Source organism: Panicum hallii, chromosome 8 (assembly GCF_002211085.1).
Source record: "Panicum hallii strain FIL2 chromosome 8, PHallii_v3.1, whole genome shotgun sequence".
Taxonomy (NCBI): Eukaryota; Viridiplantae; Streptophyta; class Magnoliopsida; order Poales; family Poaceae; genus Panicum; species Panicum hallii.
In genome coordinates this window covers 4,952,403-4,972,465 of record NC_038049.1, presented here as the reverse complement: position 1 = coordinate 4,972,465, position 20,063 = coordinate 4,952,403, and the positions used below count along the sequence as shown (strand labels likewise).

General features: G+C 44.9%; 2 protein-coding genes across 2 annotated transcripts; both read right to left on the bottom strand.

Moving 5' to 3' along the window:
• Window positions 1–8,991: 8,991 nt before the first annotated feature.
• Window positions 8,992–12,607, bottom strand: LOC112903546. Its single transcript, XM_025972808.1, has 7 exons — window positions 12,179–12,607; window positions 10,432–12,010; window positions 9,912–10,122; window positions 9,622–9,828; window positions 9,391–9,481; window positions 9,212–9,310; window positions 8,992–9,111 (listed from the first exon to the last, which is right to left on the bottom strand). Exons 1-7 carry the CDS (start codon window positions 12,179–12,181, stop codon window positions 8,992–8,994), a joined length of 2,310 nt encoding a protein of 769 aa, XP_025828593.1. The 5' UTR covers window positions 12,182–12,607.
• Window positions 12,608–13,448: 841 nt separating this feature from the next.
• LOC112903545 lies at window positions 13,449–16,502 on the bottom strand. The gene has a single exon (XM_025972807.1). The coding sequence runs from the start codon at window positions 16,500–16,502 to the stop codon at window positions 13,449–13,451; it is 3,054 nt and encodes a 1,017-aa protein (XP_025828592.1).
• Window positions 16,503–20,063: the final 3,561 nt, after the last annotated feature.

Genomic DNA, 20,063 nt, shown 5'->3' with positions numbered 1-20,063 from the left:
AGCCTTGGCACTTCTGCGTGGGGGCAATGCAAGAAGGGTTTGATTGCGGTGATTGATGACGGTGATACAAGCTCGACATTGACTCAACTCCCCCTTGCTCTGTTCTCCTCTTCTTGTGCGCATTTTGCCACCAAAATTTTCCTTTTACTATGATAATTCGTGAATTTGATAGTTCCATGCGCACATGCAAATGCTCCAGTCCCACCCGTAATTGACCACTAACCATTGGGTTTCACCCCTATGATACCAGACACCTCAAGTGTGGACCCTGCAAAACTATTTCACCCACAAAAAAAAGATATAGTTTCATCTCTAAAATAATGATCCTAACATTATGGCTTGTACAACTTAACTTATTTTTGCAATATAATGTCGCAATAATTAAGAAATAAGTACTATCCCTTTTTTACGAAACATTAACTACACTCCATGAACTACCGTCATCCGTATAAATGTCGTTTTACCTGCCGTTGCGGAACACTATGGTGTGAGCAGTGTACCAGCTGGTGGTGGTTTGACCAGCTTGGAGATGAAAGCCTTGCAGACGTCCCACGACATTTTCAGTCGCGCTGAGCCCTGCGGTAAGAATCCAGTCATGGACATACATCTGACCAAACCCTTTCGGTTCGGGTGAGTTTGTCACGCCATATTTGTTCCGGTTTGGAACGCCTGGTAAGGCAGGAAATTGGTGCGAGTACATGTGAAGGCGAGTCTCGTTCTCCTGAGAACACTTGCATGGATATGGATAGATGTCTTCAGGGATGTTGACCTTTGCTACGATTGATGGCAGGCGGAGGAAGAGAAAAATCAATGGGCGCGAGGGAGTAGCCATGTAGTGTATGATAGTTTTGGCTATAGTTGCAAGAAGAACAAAGCGAGATGTGTAGTGACCTTGTATTGTTTGTGTGTACCTGTGTGACAAGTGAGAGGAACAACGGTGGTATTTATAGGATACCGTGGAGTCCTGAAGGGGAAGAATGCATGGAGTGGGAGAATTAAGTTGCGGAGAGAATAAGACTATGATGCCCTTATGTTCCAAGCTTATTAATTAGAAAACACGGATTGGATCAACACTCATGCTTTTGTTGGGACTACCTTATTTTTAGTTAGCAGCATTATACTGGCATACACAGATTCCCGGTTAACAATTTATATATATTCAGATCTTCATTAGCGATACAGCTTTCAAACACTTTACTAGCTAGAGCCTACAGGATTCGTAGATCACTACAGGAAAATAGTGTATTTTCATCGGCCAGAAACTGACGAAAATCGGCCAAAAGCCGTCGAAAATAGCTATTTTCGTCGGCCTGCTGACGAAATTAGGCCGACGGAATAAAACAGACGAAAATAGATGCTTTTTCGTCGGTTGCCGACGAAAATAACTCTATTTTCGTCGGCCATCTTGGCCGACGAAACAAATGACAGTGTTTTCGTCGGCTACAGGGCCCACGAAAATAAGACAATTATTTTTATCGGCAGTGTATTTCGTAATTCTGGCCGACGAAAATACTGGACCTCCAGCAAAAAAAACAGTATATATAACAGCATATATAAGCAGTTATGAAAGGCACTCATCCATAAGCAATTACTTAACATATATATCCATAAGCAGAATTACGAAATACATCATCACACAATCACCAAATACATCCAATAAGTACAATCATGAAATCCATAGTCCAAATAACATATATATGTCAACGAAATGCGAAAACACAAATCAAGGAGGGGTAATATTATGTCCGCTGCCGCAGTCACCTCCAGAAATGTTTCGCGCTGTTGATGGTGGTGTGGACGGGCTGGCAAAAACTCCTCGAGGATGAGTACTCGTCGAACCCTGATTATAGAAAAAGTTAAATCTATTTAGTATGCATATATAAGAAAATTTGAGCATTACTAGTTATACGATATAATTACCACTTGTGGAGACGGTAGACGCGCATATGGTACAAAAGTCGGCGGTGGAGGAGGAGGTGAAGGAAGAGGTGGCAAATTAAATTGTGAGTCAAGGGTAGCCACTAGCATTTCCTAAAAACCGATAGTATATCAAATATCTTATAGCAATGAAAAGTGCACAAGAAGTTGAAAAAAATATCAAACTTGCATAGTGCTTGAATCTGTAGCTGCTGAACGAAAAAACCTTGTATGTACTCGTGCTGTTGCCTTACCCACTCCTCTTGTCTCTGCATCGCCTCTCTATGCTGCCTTATCTCCTCCTGCAGTCGACTTTCACTTTCACTTTCCCGTTGGTAGCCCCGAGAATTCTGAGAGGACTGGGAACACCTTGCCTCACTCAAAGCACCACTTGTATCAATAACGCCATTCAACATGCTGAACCTGCCATGTTTCTTCCCTCCTCCGCTTGAGTACAAGGCACCGACATCCACATCACTCCTCCTCCAATCATACTCCTCCCCATGACGTGCCACCATTTCATCACCATATCTCGCCTACCATTCAAGCAATCAATAATAAGATTATATTCGAATCATCGCTGAATTGAAATCAAATTATTTTACTAACCAGAGTCTGTGTGGCATCCTCACTGCAAAGCAACTCTGGCTGTGTAGGATTTGCGCCGTGGTGGCCTCGAATGTATGTCTCAATATAGCTTGGGGCCACCCCACTTTGTGCCTCCTGGCAAAGAAAAAATTGTGATATTGCAAGTAAGTACATAATAATCAAATTGAAATAATGAACACCTACCATTCGATGAGCCAAACGAAGGTGTCCATCAGCCCCATATCTTTGTGTAACCCGTGGTCCTGCTTGACGATTAGCTCTTTTCATCCTACATTTTTCCACAAAGCTAGGTGAAACCCAATAAGCACAAAGTGCTCGCCAAGCATCCGGACACTTTCTTAACCAAGGCAAACCGCTAATATCAACTTGAAGGTACTCATCCTCTCAGAGATATATCTCAGAAGCACCCAGTTTCTTGTTCATATCTTGCAGCTTTATTTTTCTTATAGTATAAACAAACACACTGTATACGAGCATTGAACATCATATCCCTTACGACCTTCGTCGCTGCCTTGTCGAATACAGAACGAGCCCTATCTTGTAGGCACTGCTCCTCCTCCTCCGGCAAACGATACCTCTCCTAAAAAGGAAAATAAATTTGTTAGATAACTTATAAATGAATCAAATAGATAGTAGTTATACAAGTTAGACAAGTTATGATAAAAAAGTACCCAGAACTCATTCCAAACTCTCGCTGCCGTCGTGACGCCCTGATCATCCGATTGCAGTTTATAGTGCTCCCACTTCAATGCAGGCTGAAGCACATCTCCAACTGTGATCATTCCTGGGTAGTGAAACCGATAAAGTGTTCCCAATGTTGCATTCACAGATCTTAACCTATTTCTTCTCTCCCAACTAATGTCGTCCCACTACATGCAATTAGAATATGATATCCATCATGTTTCTTACTTGAACTATATAATACTTGAACAATCACAACAATAAAATATATTACTTACCAATCCCCATGTGGCCTAATCTGTCGACGATTTGCCGAATTGGTTGCTGCAGGAGTCATCACATTGTTGCCTCTAAATCTAAATGTATTATATTAGTTAGCTAGCTCATATAAAAATTTTCATGAAATGATCATAAGTACCTGAACACTGGTTGTGCAGCAGTATCCTCCTCTTCCTCCTCCTCTACATCTCCATCTCCATCCTCGCACTCTTCTCTATCCTCGCACCTATCTCTCTCTCCACTACCTCCATCTCCATCACCATCCACATTCGCGATATATTCTTCCTCATAAGCACCCTTACCTTCCTCTTCTTGCTGTTCAAAGACAAGTATATATTTATTGTTATTAAAAAAATTAAATTACACATGCAAACTACATAAAACTTACTTGCACAGCCTCATCTAGATATCGCTGAAGTGCACTTCTTCAGCCCAGATGAGAACTGCTGCCTCTAAAGAGAGAAGGCCTATCCGAAGATGCGGAGCCATCATTCTTCTTTCCCTGACTCCTTGAAGACGAGGATACATCATTCTTTCCCTTCCCCTTCAGAGAGTGCACAAATGACCTCATCCTAAAAAAATTAAAATATGGTTAGTTAATATCATATAAAACAATGGTAAATAAAAGATAACAAGTTTCATAACAACAATTAGCAAATAAAACACTATTAAGAAAAACTACATATGACATCACATTACATGTTAAAATTCCTCGGGGTCATCTTGTTCACCTACGGAGCCACCATGTGTAGTACCATGCCACGTTTCATATGTTGTGAACATTACTTTACTTGCATGACGTGGCCGTTTTTTCTTTCGGACCTCAGAAACTATTACATCACCGGTGTCACCATCTAATCTGTCAAGTGCCATCCCAATATCAACTTTAAAGTCTCCATTACACTCATCTTCCTGAAATACTTCAGGAACAGTACGATCAAGCTCACATTCATCGTAACCTTCATCTCCATAAATAGGCAATCGACCTGGAGGACATACTCTCTGAACAATCCACCATGGTTCTAAACTTTCCGAATGGCATGGATACGACATATAATCGACCATCTCAACTTGATGTGCGAGGAAAAATGGATTGTAACCAGAAAGTCGCAATTTGTGGTTCACCTCCACTAAACCAAGTTTTTTGTTATGCTTTACACCAGAACCTAATTTACTATTGAACCAATCATAATAAAATAACACAACTCTTAAATCTTTTGAACCTTCAAACTTCAGCTCCACTATATTCTGAATGACACCGAAATACTCCGTGATAGAACCATCTGAGGCACTCGCGGTGGTCACAACTCCACTATTTGTTGTGGCGGCATGTGGATTTTTTATTTCAAACTTGGTTGAACGGAACCGAAATCCATTTATGTCATAACAACCATAACTCCTTGCAGTCGTGCTTCCATGTGAAAGCTGTCTTAGATCATCATGGACACTGCTATCCTTCATGCACTACAAGTTTGAAAATTTTGTTAACTCATAACGAGTTATATAAATAAGGTAGTTAGAGTAAGGATGCTTACATGTCTTCTAAACCATGTGATAAAATTAGGAGCACCACGTAAACCCTCACGTCGTAAGGCTTCGAGCTGTTTAGCAGTTGGTTGTCGTGAATATCTCCATTGTTCTTGATCAAATAACCTACATATTCTTTATTTAGCGCAAGTACATCGCTAAACATGATTCACATATGAGATATATATCATGGTACTTACACGAAATATTTTTCCATCTCCTCCATATTTATGTACATATACAACAATGCGGTATTCCATTCTTGTATGCATATTTCATAGACCAAACTAGCACCGACGGCCTTGCCAGTCCACTGAAACAACTTGAGATTGCTCATCGGTGTCTCATTCGAGGTGTGGTAGCGCGGTATATGAGCATTAATGTTATTTTCTTCTGCAAAATATGTGCTCGTGTAATGTGAGATCTCCTTAAGATAGAATGCCTCGGCAATGCATCCCTCCACTCGTGTTTTATTTCCGATCGTTGCTTTGAGCTCTTTAAGTCTCGTTCAACAAAGCTTCTTTAAGTCAGCTTCATAAGGTAAATGCACTAGCAAGTGTTGCATTACATTCATGAAACCCGGGGGGAACACCTTCTCTATCTTATATACTAAGACAGGTATTTTCTTACTCAGTTTTCTCATTGTATTCTTGTTAATATCTTTTGCACATAATTGCCTGTAGAAAAAACTTAACTCGGCCAACATTATCCAAATTTCTTCAGAGAGGTACCCACGCAGCATCACAGGCAACAACCTTTCCATGATGATATGGTAATCGTGACTCTTCAAACCATTCATTTTTCCAGTTACAATGTTCACCGCCCGTTTCAGATTAGCTGCATATCCATCAGGAAATTTAAGGTTCTTCAGCCACAAAAGAACCTCTTTCCTCTCCACAGGCTTAAGATAGTACTTAGCACGTGGCTTCCCCATATGGCCAGCTTGATTGGGTCTCAGATTAAGGGTTGGCCGAACACATATTTCAGCTAAGTCTTGCCGAGGTTTGAAATTATCTTTAGTCTTATCTTTCAAATCAAAAACCATACTAATTATACTTTCAGCAACATTGCGCTCTTGATGCATTACATCTAAATTATGTGGAAGGATCAGAGTAGTAGCATAAGGAAGGCTCCAAATAGCAGCTATATGAGTCCAATTATGCTCCTCTTTGACTCCTTCAAACCCATCATCTGTGGCAATTAACCAACAATGGCTTGCTACAATCTCCTGACCGATCAAACGCTTGGGTGGACCCTTAGTAACGATCAAGGAAATGTAACACAAATATTTTAAGAGTAATACAGTTTCTGGCTTTAGAGTAATGGACAACAATGCATCACTAAGTTTAATAGTTATTCGGTCAGTTCAAAACTAGCATGAAAGAGAACAGGCAAGCATACCTGTGGGCGGCGGTGGGCGGCGGGGGCACGGCGTGGGGCCTCGGGGGCGGCGGCGGTTGCCTGCGGGGCGGCAGTGGGCCGCGGGGGCACAACGTGGGGCCTCAGGGGCGGGGGCGGCGACTTTTTTCTAGTTAAGGTAGGTGCGAGGCGGGCGGCGGCGACCTTCTGCAACAAGTAATGGAGATATAAAATTGTGCCAATTCACTTAGTTTCATATATGTTATTATACTCAGTCTAGCCAGACTAGTGTCTTTGATCTTTCCTGTAGGTTGAAATAGCTGAAAGATTGACCTGAATATTAAAATTTTGTGGGAGCATCTGTGAAAATATTTAATTTGTAAATGTATCTATAGTGTATTGATCTGCCTAATTGGATGTTCTGATATAATGTATGGAGCTAGTAACATGATCTTGAGCCAAACATTCGGATTAAAGAGCTTGATTATTGAAATGAAAGGACACGGTGTATGGGTTTATTTTGTCCATATCTACTTGCAATTTCAACGTTAAGCAAGGTGGCTAATAAGAACGAAGTCCAGCAATAGCTCAATAATTTGATCAAGCAAACTAACTGTCGCTAATTGGCAAGGTTCGTCGACGGCGGCTGTAAAACAAGCCATATGGTACGTTGAGATATCATCACTTAATCTAAGTTGAATATAATTAGGATCATGTGTGCTTGTGTTATGTACTTTCTGCAACAAATAATGTACTTTCTAGTTGAATCTGCTATGTCTATTTAGTGGGTCTTGTTTGTTGAGATTCATAGATTTCATTTCCTTGTGCTAAAAAGATTGCAAACCTGATGGCTTCTGCGTATGTGCAAAGAATGTGAAGGAGTAAAAAATGGCACAACTGCTACAGAGGGCTGTGCGGGGGCCCGCGGGGCAGAGGCGGCCGCGCGCCCGAGGTGGCGGCGGCCGAGGGGCGAGCCGTGCGGGGCCGCGGCGCGGCGGCAGGGGCAGCGGGGCGGCGGCGGTGACGGCGGGCCGCGGCGGGGGCGGTGGCGGCGGGGGCAGTGGGCCGGGGGCTCGGGCGCAGGGGAGATCGAGAAGAGTAGTGTGCATGTGGGGGCCTAGAACGAGATCCAACGGCGCTATTAGGGTACCTATATTTTCGTCGGCCAAGGTCTGGCCGATGAAAATGGGCTCTTTATTCGGCCATGACCTAGCCGACGAAATTAGACTTTTTGTTTCGTCGGCCTGTCCTAGCCGACGAAAATATGATCCCTTTTTCGTCGGCCTGCGATGGGCCGACGAAAATATGTCCTAATTTCGTCGGCCGTTGTTGGCCGATGAAATAAATGATCTATTTTCGTCGGCTTGATTTGGGCCGATGAAATTAGAAATGGCTGACAAAATTGATCGGATTTGGTGTAGTGGATCCGTAGGTTTGGAAAGTCAGTTCAAACTCGTCAGCTTTGATCGATGACATTGTAATCCTGACATCATCACTCCGCATAACCATGACGTGCTGCTACCTAGTTGCACCGCTTAGTGCCCTCCTACTGTCCCTGTTTATTTTTTGTCACTGCTACCATTTAGTATCCTGGTACCCTCATTCTATATTCTACAGTACACATCAAGGTCCACTGCATCCAAGTTCCTGCTACTTATATATGACTAGATACACACAAAAGTCAGTCAAAATAATTAGCCACTAAATTCTTTTATATTCAATGTGAAGAGGCTTATGTAATATTGATGAAAATTACAATACATGCATACCACTACGTGAAAACATGTATATTAGTAACGGGCATAGATGACCTTCGGTCACGGGCAAACAGCCGTTACCGATCTGACGTTACAAATGATCGAACAAAGGTAACGGGCAACTGCCCGTTACTGATAACACGTGTTTGTAACGGGCATCTAGCAAAGACCGTTACCAGATGTAGTTACCGGTCATCCTAAATGGCTGTTTCTCTGGGCCCACAGGGACTTTTTGTAACGGGCAGAGACACACAGCCCGTTACAGAACCCAAAGAAACGTAACGGTCTTTTGCATGCTACCCGTTACAAATACATTTTTCCACGTCTCCTTCTGGGCCCACTGGTCAGTATTTGTAACGGTCTGTAAGTAATGACCGTTACCTTTAAGAAGTATCCGTAACGTCCTTAAGCTAAGCCCGTTACAAATGTTACACGTAACGTGCCCTGAATCGGGGCCCGTTACCTTTGGACCATATCTGTAACGGTTCTTTCAGTATGTAACGTTCATTAGTTAACGCCCGTTACTCTCGAATCTCACTATGTATCGTGCTTTAGTTAACGCCCGTTACTCTCAGATCAGTTGTTGTAACGCACTTTAGTTAACGCCCGTTACCTATACGTAGGCCACCCCTACAGTAACCAGTTCTTTTCTGGCTGCATCCTGGAACCAGCCAGGATTTGGCAGCCACCAGCAAGTACACATCACAAACACATTCTCATCGCATATATACACAAGCAAGTAGATATCATGAATATACACAAGATCACATCATTCCTCATCAGACATGCAACAAGTTTGAAGCCCTGAATGCAACAAGTTTCAAGTGTGTGGCTAACAATGAACTCACGGTGCATCATAAATTTAGAAGGCGCTATAGAAGTTGCCCTTTGGGTCGAGGGTCTCCTTAAGAATGAACTCGCACAGCATCTCCCGGACCGGCTTTAGATCTTCTATAGAAACTGTTAGGGCAGCGTTGAAATCCTGCAAAATACAATCATTATGAGCTCATACAAGTACAAATCAGTTTCTAAAATCAAATGAACAATATGAGCAGAGACAAGGCTGAGCAGTATATACTTACAGCAGCCTTTTTCATTATAGGTATGTCACCGACTAGTTTTAGCATATTGAATGCCACATAGAATCCACATAAAAAGGTCCCCGATGGCTGTTGAGCGCACTGCAAGAAGGTACCAATATGACAAGTTAATGCAGTAACCAAATAGGTAGGAAGGCACCATAAAAAAACCTCAATCTTACTTTAACATCTATCCTGTGCGTGAGTTTAGGTTTGGTTTTTGGCCTTTTCTTATTTGCTTTCATCATTTCTTCCATGCGCGCATCAAAGGCCCTGCATGATCAGCAATACCGATTAGAAACAGTAAGAGATCGATATTTCGTGAACAAAACCTACAATATACTGACCAGTTCACAATATGTCGGACGTCCGTGAACTTTCGACCGGGAAATAGTTTAGCTGAATCTAAATACCAAACCTCTTTGTACTTCATAGAGATGATCACTGTTACCCAGTGGCCACCGGTGTTGTAGGCACCCACCACATAGTCGTTCTTCATAGCATTTTTAATTGCTTGTGTTACAGTGCTAGGCTGGTGAGAAATCACTGTGGCGGTGAAAACCTGTGGGTCCAAAAACGCAACACTGCACTGCATCTCTGCTGCATTCTGCATCATTTTCCTACAAATAATCCAATTGTTAGCATGCATGAACTTTGTGGTCAAAATTAAAGAAATATATTTTTTTGCTTTGAAGGGACTTACAATGTCCACAACCTCAAGAAGCTAACATCCAGAGCACCTAGGGTTATAAGGTCGTACACGTCATCGAATGCAATGTTTAACATTAAATCACCATCACCTTCAAAGTAGGCTTGAGGCACCTTTGCTGGAAAGCCAAGTTTATCCTTACTGTTTTCCATGACGTAAGCATGCAACCTGGCACAATTTGGTCCAGCAGCATCTAAATCCGCTTCTGACAACATAGGCACACCAGGCTTGTATTTTGGATTCTGTGTTGTCCAAATAGCGTTAACAAGCTCATCTTTAGGCAGAGGTTTCCTGGCCTCCTTCTCCTCCCGTGGTGACTGCTGCTCAGGCTGAGATTGGCTGCGCTCTCCCTCCTGTTGTAGAGGCTCCGGTTGTGGCTGATGCTTAGGCGGAGATTGCTGCTGCTGCTGCTGCTTCTCCTGCTGCTGCTGCTGCTGCTGCTGCTGCTCCTTTTTTTTGCAGATCTGCTGCTGCTGCGGCTGAGCCTTCTCTTGCGGACGCTGAGCTGCAGTACCTGCATCTGATGCTGTACCCCTGCTACCTGATGCGGTTCCAGAGTTGGGCTGTCTCGTCCTGGGTGGTATAAGGATCCTATGCTTTGACCATTGGATCCTTGTACCGAGAGCCTCACCTAAGGTTGTTATCTCATCCCCCCCTACTGGCACAGGCAGACGGAAGTGACTCGTATTGGACCACACATAAGTAGGTTGCACCACTGCATACCCTTCCTGCACCGGTACACAATGGCAAGTCTCTTGATATGGATAGACAGTGGCTACTGCGAGCTCCAAGTTATGCCCGGTGCCATCCAAAAGGCTGCACTTGGTTGGCTCTGTCAGCTTATCTATTGTGTCCAGCATAGATGATCGACTGTCAGCTTCGTTCTCGTTGAATGGCCCATGGTCTTCCCCGCTGCCACGCACATCTTCTTCCGCACTGACACTCGCATCTTCTTGCTCGCTGCTACCGGTGTGTGTTGGTTGGGTAGGACACAAAGCATCCGGTATAACCACGCCTGCTTGTCTTAGCATGTTGATTACTCTGATGGCTGTTTCACCAACTATCTTTTCCTTCTCCGCATCAGACCTCTCCTTCGTCTTCTTCCTCTTCTTCCTGTACATTCCAGCAAACTCTTCACCAAACCCTTTACCCCAGCCAACTGAACTAGACACGCCTCGGACCCGACCTCGATGCTCTGGATTCTCAAGTGCCGCGGTGAGGATATCATTCTCCCTAACCCCAGTGAAAGAACCATCACTAGCCTTAGATGCAAGGTCTTTCACCTTATTTGCTAGCCCCACCACCGCAGGGTTACTGAATGTTATGTCCCCGCTTCCTTCACTAGTGCCTTCACTAGTGGTCATCCTCTTCGCCGCCCTTGCCCGCAGATATGACCTCGAACGTCCAGGAAATTGGTCCCAAGGGTTCTCTTTTCCTTCTCTAGCTAGCTTTGCATCCTCCTCCTCCCACTCTTTCCTTTTACCATGATAACCTTTTCTTCCCGTCTTGTGTGGCTTATTATGCAATGCTCTCTTATCTTTCATCTCCTGGCTCACTCGCTGAAAAAAAGGAGAATTGGTTTCCTGCACAAACACCTCCCAGTCTTCTGGCTTCAAAAAGCCATGCTTCTCAAAGGGAGACTCCTCCTGCCTCACATAATTTCTTCTTAAATGGGCCTTGAACCGCCGTTGCAAGGTTGCAATCTCTGACATAGCTGCCTTAATTGCCTTGTTGCGAACAGTTGGTTCCAGATTGGCTGGGTACTCTAGCTTTTCCAGCAATGCTTCGAATAGCTGTTCCTTCTCAACTGGTGACAGATCCTCAAGCTTCCTGTTGATTGACACCCTCTCCCGAGCAATGAGGCCACAGACCAATACAAATCTTTCCCTTGCAGCATCTGGGGTAGGCCAAAATTTTTCATCAAGTCCAGTTGCAGTCAACTTGTCTTCTGGCCATTTGGTTTGTGTCCTTGACCCGCGGGTTCGAGTACTACTCGCAGCAGTCTGCGCTGAGTGAGCCTGTGAAGAACGTTCACCGTCGTTGCGCTGTGATGATGCACTACTGTCACTACAGGAGTTTGTTGGTGTGGGAGACTGCATAGATGATATGTCAGGTTGTCAGTAGAGCAACATAAGCTAGACTAAAACTGTAAACCAAAAAAGCTAATATTACACTAGAAATCAGTACAAGTCCTAAATAAAATCAGCATAGACATACAGGTAAAATTTTACTTAGTATAGAGGTTGGGGATAGGTGCAAACCATTTTGACAGGGTGGAGCAATGCTTATGTATGAAGCAAGTTCCTTCAACTGCTTCCTTGTCCAACTTCAGATCCAATGAATTGTGGGTTCCATGTGTACATGCAACAAGAGGATAAAGCAATCACTTAGTATGATTATCACAGCAAAAAACAATGTACACTGTAAATAAGCTTCAAACAATTCCATGGCTGACTGAATGTGGCCATCAACAATCATCCATCAAAACCACAGTCCATCAAATAAAAATGAACTACTAAGGCATGCTCAACTAATGCAGGTAATTCCAGGAGAATAATTCTATGTGCATTGACTCTAAACAACAGCAAAGTAGCATATCTCCCTAATCGAACTTGACAGGAAGAGCACATTGGGTGGCCGAGCAGAGAGAGGGCGTTGGGGGTTGAAGCAGCAGTAACCTCTGTCGCGAATGGCGGTTGGGAGGGGCTGGATCCGCGTCGCCTCGTTGCCAGCGAGGAGAATGGCGGCGACGGCGAGCGAGGACAGTGGCGGCGGCGGACTAGGGCAGGACCGTCGCGGCGAAGGCGAGCGAGGACAATGGCGGCGACGGCGGGCGAGGAGACTGGCGGCGACGGCGGGCGAGGAGAGTGGCGGCGGCGGGCGAGGGAAGGATGATGGCGGCGATGGCGAGCGAGGAGAATGGCGGCGACGGCGAGCGAGGAGACTGGCGGAGGCGGGCTAGGGCAGGAGAATGGCGGCGACGGCGAGCGAGGAGAATGGCGGCGACGGCGAGCGATGAGAGTGGCGGCGGGCTAGGGCAGGAGAAAGAGCGGCGAAAGGGATTTCTTTGAAATATGTATTGTCCCCTGATGACCAATTTGTAACGGGCTTTGTGGTAACGCCCGTTACTGATGTCAGACCATAAGTAACGGTCGTTTTAGTAAAGCCCGTTACTGACGTATACCTAGTAACGGGCATTGTGGTAACGTCCGTTACTGATGTGAGAAGTAACGGTCGTTGCAGTAAAGTCCGTTACTGACGTAAATTTAGTAACGGGCGTTTTGGTAACGTCCGTTACTGATTGCAGTTACAGAATTTAGCAGACTACAGCTCACTTGCTGAACTGATGCAGAATATGTACAGATTTTATATATATCTAGTGCACAACATGTATAGTATGTCAGGAGAATATATAGACATCATATATTACAAAAAGGATTCAAATTCCACCAATACACAACCTATATTACAAAAAGGATTGAACTTCCACCAACACACATCCTACATTACAAAATTAGGATTCAGCAGACATCACTCTGATGGCTTTTTCTTTGATTTCTGGATATGGATTTTTTCATGATGGTCGGTTCGCAAGTACGGTGTTTTGTCAGTTGCCACGAGTCGGGGCATGTATGAAGTGTCAAAGGATGGAATTTCATCAAACTGGTTGTATTCCTCCTCCTCAACAACATTGGCAATCCCAACAATCCTTTTTTTTCCAGGCATAACCACACACCAGTTCTTCCTTGCAAGGTCAGGTACATAGAACACTTGCTCAACATCCTTGGCGAAAACAAACGGTTCGTCTTTGTAACCAAAGACCCGCAGATCAACACTAACAAACCCATATTTATCCTTGCTCACACCTCTCTTCCCATTGACCCATCTGCACCGAAACAAGGCTACCTTGAAACCTACATAATCAAGCTCCCATATCTCCTCTATTTGACCATAGTATGTGGCTGCCTGCATGTCATTGTCGACGGCCCGTACACGCACACCACTGTTTTGATAGACGCTCTTGGCATCCTGGGCCATGGTGTAGAACGTGTATCCATTGATATCCATTGCTTGGTATGTTGTAACAGTGAATAATGGCCCCACTGCTAGTTTCGTTATCAGATTGTCGGTTACAGCTGCGCTGCATCTCTGGACATAATCTCGGAGCCACCAGCTGAAGCATTGCATGTGCTTCTTTGCAACCCAAGCCTCACTACGGGCAGGGTTTTCTTCACGTAGTTGTTGCATGTGCTCGTTGGCAAATGGTGTAATCAGGTCAATCTGTTGTATCACGGTGAAATGAGCCATGTTGAAGGCATCTGGATCCGGAGTGATTGACTTTTTCCCCATGGTCCCAACACCTGCAAGCCTACCTTCATGCCGTGAATGAGGCACACCAATGGGGTTTTGGGGGTCCATATAACCCATGGCCCACTCCACTGCTTTGATGGTCCCATAGCCACGAACCATGGCTCCCTCCGGAAATGACCGGTTATGTACCAATGATTTGAGGAATCCAAAGTACCTCTCATATGGAAACATCTGATGAAGGTAAGATGGGCCAAGGAACCAAATCTCCCTCGCGAGGTGTGCTGTTAGATGGATCATGAGATCAAAGAATGTTGGTGGGAAGGTAGCTTCAAGCATGCATAGGGTCTCGAAATGCCTCCTCTCTAACTTCAATAGTTCTTCCTCATCAATCACCTTCTGTTCTATTGCATTGAAGAATAAACACAAGCTCGTGACCGTGTCGCGAACCTGTACTGTCTTGATACCTCTAAGTGCAACAGGAAGAAGAGCTGTCATCAACACATGGCAATCATGAGATTTCATCAAGTTGAAATTCATTTTCATGTCCTTCACCGACACTAGCCTCTTGAAGTTCGATGAGTAGCCTGAAGGTACTTTCAAACCATGCAAAAACTCACAGAATTCTTTTCTCTCTGTCTTTGACAAGGTGGTTGCAGCGACGGGAAGGTCCGTCCCCGTGTCTGTTTCCTCTGCATAGAGCTCCGGCCTAATGCCCATATCTTTAAGATCCTCCCTTGCATTTTTATGATCTTTTCCTTTCAACTTCTGTTGTAGCAATGTTCCACAAATGCTTTCACACACATTCTTCTTGACGTGCATGTTGTCAATCGAATGACGCACATCCAACAGCTCCCAATACTCTAGCTCCCATAGAATTGATTTCTTGTTCCAAATTCCTTTCCCATCTTCTTCTTCTTCACCATCTCGTTTCTTTCTTTTGACAAGGATTTTTTCAGTCATTTTGGGTAACTCCTCGATAGTTTTGATGTCCTTGACTTGCAAGAGGATCAGATCTCCAGTCACATGCAGAGGCGCCGCTCGATGCTCCTTTTCCCCATTAAACTGACAATCCATCTCCCGGTAGGGATGTTTCTTGCTGAGGAAACGACGGTGCCCCATAAATGCGAATTTCTTTGAATTTCTTAGCCACAATGAGCAAGTTTCTTCCAAGCAGTGCGGGCAAGCTGCACCTTTCCTTTTACTCTGGCCGGAGAGGTTGCGATGAGCCGGGTTGTCGTTGATGGTGGTGAACAACATGGCGTGCAATGTGAACTCCTCACGCCCGAACTCATCCCAAACCTCCTTCACACCAGGCTTCCAAAGTGTCTTCAAGTCATCAACTAGTGGCCTCAAGTAGACATCAATACGGTCGCCAGGTTGCTTTGGCCCAGAGACCAATATTGTCAGCATCATGTATTTCCGTTTCTTGCATAGCCAGGGTGGAAGGTTGCACATTGACAGCACGACAGGCCAGGTGCTATGTGTTGAACTCTGGTTACCGAAAGGGTTAACGCCATCTGTGCTCATAGCGAACCGAAGGTTTCTGCAATCATCAGCAAACCACTTAAAGTGGGAATCAATGTTACCCCATTGTGCTGCATCTGCGGGGTGCCTAAGCTTGTCATTTTCCTTCTTTCGGCCTTCCTTATGCCAACGCAAGAGTTGGGCCTCCTTTCTTGTGGCGAACCATCTTTTCAACCGGGGAATGATGGGAAAATACCATGCCACCCTCACAGGACCCCCTCTGTTAACCTTCTTCTTGCCTCCGATCTCCACGGGCACGTTCCCGTCATCAGCATTATCGTCTCCACCATCTTTTTTCCTCTTGTACCGATCACACCCACACTTGGGGCACTTGTCAAGGTCTGCATAGTCTCCATGGAACAATACACAACTGTTCTTGCATGCATGAATTTTTTCAACCTCTATTCCCAGAGGACAGATTATCTTCTTTGCCTCATAGACAGACTCGGCTACTTGGTTTCCCTCAGGTAGCATGTCTCTAAGCAGATCCAATAGTTGTTTGAAACTTTTGTTGCTCCAACCATGATCTGCCTTAAGCTGCAGAAGTTTTAGATCACCAGAAAGGCGAGAGTACTTCTGGCAACCAGGATAGAGGGGTTTCTTTGAATCTTCAATGAACTGCTTCAGCCTCGCTAATTCAGAAGTTGTGTACACTCCTTGAAACTCAACATCCCGCACCATTTGATCAACATTGTGCACACGTTGCAACACCTCACCATCATCGAAGCCCGTAACTTCTTGATCAGTCATATCATCAGGCCTCCTAACAAAGGGTGGGAATGGTTCATTTTCCTCAAAAACTCCACCTTCATCAAGGGCTTCATGATGGCATCGCGCTGCCCCTTCATTAAGGCCTTGACCATGGTGTCGCGCTTCACCTTCATTTAGGCATCCTGCTTCGACTTCATTAAGGCCTTCCTCACCATGTTTGTTCCAACACGTGTAATTTTTTGTGAAACCACGTGTGATCAAATGATGAAAAATGTTGTCCCGTTGTCCGAACTTCTTCTGGTTGAGACAATCTATACAGGGGCAATACATTGCCTGAACACCACGGTTTCTCATATCCGCCTCTGCTTGACCTAGAAAACCATTGACCCCGGTTATGAAATTGTCCCAATCTCGGGGCTGTCTGTACATCCAAACCCGATCAGCAGCTGCCATCTACAAGTTCAATGAACAAGGGCAATTTCCATACATCAAATGAGCATAATTCATCACCAAAACCGATGAGTAAGAGGATTAGGACAGCAAACTTCAATAAAACGGGGCAATTTCCACCTTGAGGAGGACCGTCTACGAGCGCGCCCGAGGAGGAGGCGGCGTCGCGGCCGCGGCCGCGGCGATGGAGTGGAAGAAGGGCTGCTGCTTTGGACGACGGCGACGGCGCGGAGGACACCGCGGTCGACGTCCGCCGGCACCTTCGGTGACGCCGGCGCGGAGGCAGCAGCAGCAGGACACGTCCAGCAGCAGCGCCGCCGCGCTCCAGCTTGACGGCGGTGGAGGAGCGCGGCCGAGGAAGCGCCGGTCGCGGCGACGGCGCGGGAGGACGCCCCCCGGCTGCTGCGCCTGTCACTTCGGTAATGGGCATCAACGGATCACACAAGTAACACCGCTCTATCGGTAACGGGCATCAAATGGTCATCGGTAACGCGCGTTACGAAAGGCGACAGGTCGTAACGGTCCTTAAACGACCGTTACCGATAAGACAGTGATCGGTAACGGACATTAAGGGACCGTTACCGATAGTACACTTTTCGTAACGGACGCACTTTAACGACCGTTACAAAGTTTTGGTGTAACGGTCCTTCATCACGGCCGATACCAGAAGACATCATCGGTAACGGGCGTTGTGGTGGCGAGTTCGGGGTCAAGCCTGCAGCGCTTATGGGTAACGGGTGCCAAACAACAACCGTTACAGATGTTGCGGGTTGTAACGGGCTACAAGTGTCCGTTACAAATGCTGCGTGACCTATTTGAGGTTTTCACGTAGTGTACACGGATTACACAAATAATAGTGTCGTCCTGTCTATATGAAGCGCAAGGTGACAAATTCTAGCTTTTTAAATGAGTGTTACAAGGTTATCATGTCCATAAGGATCAATAGTAGAACATACATATATAGTCCACAAAGGTAGTATCGATGCACAATCAGAGCCGATTGGCTCAAATGGCGGACCTCAGCTTTGCTTGATATAAATTTTCTCTCGGCTTATCTATTGTGGGAGCATCTCAAAATTATTCCTTGGATTGGACACAATGATAAGATTCGTAACTTTGGCATTCCCGGTCTTTGCTTGATTTACTTCAATCATTGTCCCAGCTTTGATGCCTTCACTTGTATTGCATCCTTAGGACCTAATAAGAACACTGAAAAAGCTTGTCCTTGACGAATATATACCGTTAGTTCAAATGACTATGTTATCATTCAATACTGATCTTATTAAGCCATGTAGATTAGTACGTAAATGGTAGTCTTTGTAAATTTTTGTGAATTGTCATGGCTAACAGTCTCAAAGATACTTGAAGATGTTTCGGTACGGTGTGTCTTCTATTAGTATTATATTCTTTGAACTCAGAAATTTGACCTTGTCCCAATTATCTGGCGCTGGTATGCATTTGAATTAAAAAATTGTTTACATTATAGTGGCATGAATGGAAGCCTGCAAATATTTGTAGCATATCCTAGGGGTATATTTGTTGCGTATATATGGCCATATAATGAGAGGCCAAAATCTGTCATGTTCACAGTGAAAACATGGGCGGCTGCTGCATCCTATTCAAGCCCAAAACAAATCATGTGCTTCACGTGTGCAAAAAGAGACAATTGGTTCCTGACAGTTGTGTAGGAACAACAACTGAGCACAGCTAAATGAAAAACGAAAGCCAACAAATTTTACTCACGTACATCCATCCGTCCAGGACACTGTTAGACAATTAGGCAATTTTCGGTATATTTTAATTCCAAATATTACTAGCAATTTCATGATATAAATAAGTGATAATGTGTGAATAAGATACGTGCATGTGTTCATATTATTCTTACTAATAAGCATTTACCAAGATTTAAACAAAAAAAAGGTTTAGTAAGTACCCCAAGGCGGGACCAGTACCGGGGGCACCGGTTGCACCCTTACCAGCTGGAATAGACACGCTATTCGACTGGCCTTGCTCGAAGTAGCTGAACTATGTCGATGCAGGAAGAAGTTCGCAGTGCAGTCCCACGAACGGTCACGCCAGGAAGTAGACGAAATAGTCGTTCCCACGAACGGTCAAACCGGGAAGTAGACGAAGTAGTCGTTCCCACGAACGGTCACGCCGGGAAGTAGATGAAGTAGTCGTTCAGGGAGCGAGCAGTCGCGTCAAGACGCTCCACACGCGCACGTGCACCGCACCGCCCATCCGGCCGGCCGCACCGCGCCTCGGCCACGGCCACGGCCACGGCCACGGCCACGGCCCGGCTCGGCGAGGCGAGCGAGCGCGCGCGCGTGTGGTTCACGGTCCTCCTCTTACCGGCTTCACAAGTGGCGTACACGAGGTCCACCCTTTAAGTCGCTTTAAATTCTTTTAATGTATTGATTAGAATGAATGGGCCAAGCCCATAACTCCAACAATCCCACCAAGAAATTCAAGCCACACTAGAAATGCCCTCATTCCTTCATTGATATACCAGTATTTGACAGAGACTGTTAAGTTGAACTTCCATCTAGGACAAAAGCTACACTTGTTCACAACTGTACAATGGATTATGCCTTAAATTGACAGTCTTGTGCAAACAAGTTTGACCAGAGCCCTACATTGGTACTAGGCTGCAAAAGCATCCCCGCGGTTTGGAGCTTATAAGTCATACTCCAGGTCCTTCATGAGTTTCAAGAGAATACCCAGTTCTCATAGACCATGACCAGTAGTCAGACTTATATAGGTGTGTTCCTTTCAGATGTTCTGTAGGACAACATCTTTGTTTCAAGAAAACAACTCATTTGTTTTAAAGAAACCACCTGGAACACATTAAGGTATAGACCAACCTGCCATACAGATTAGAAGAGAAATGCACCTTATACACGGAATGAGCCCTTTTCACAAAGGTTCTCTTCTCAAGTCAGACTCTAGTTTGTTTCACCATCCTAATTCACAGGATCTCCGATCACATAGGACAGGTTTCCACTATAGAATGACTCACGTGGGTCTCAAGCCCAATTCCATAGATGCATTGTCTATCACATTTCGTGAAAGACCCTTTGTAAACTGATCTGCCAGATTTTTAGCCGTCTAAACATAGTTTAGGGCTATAACTCCGGAGTTTCTCAATTT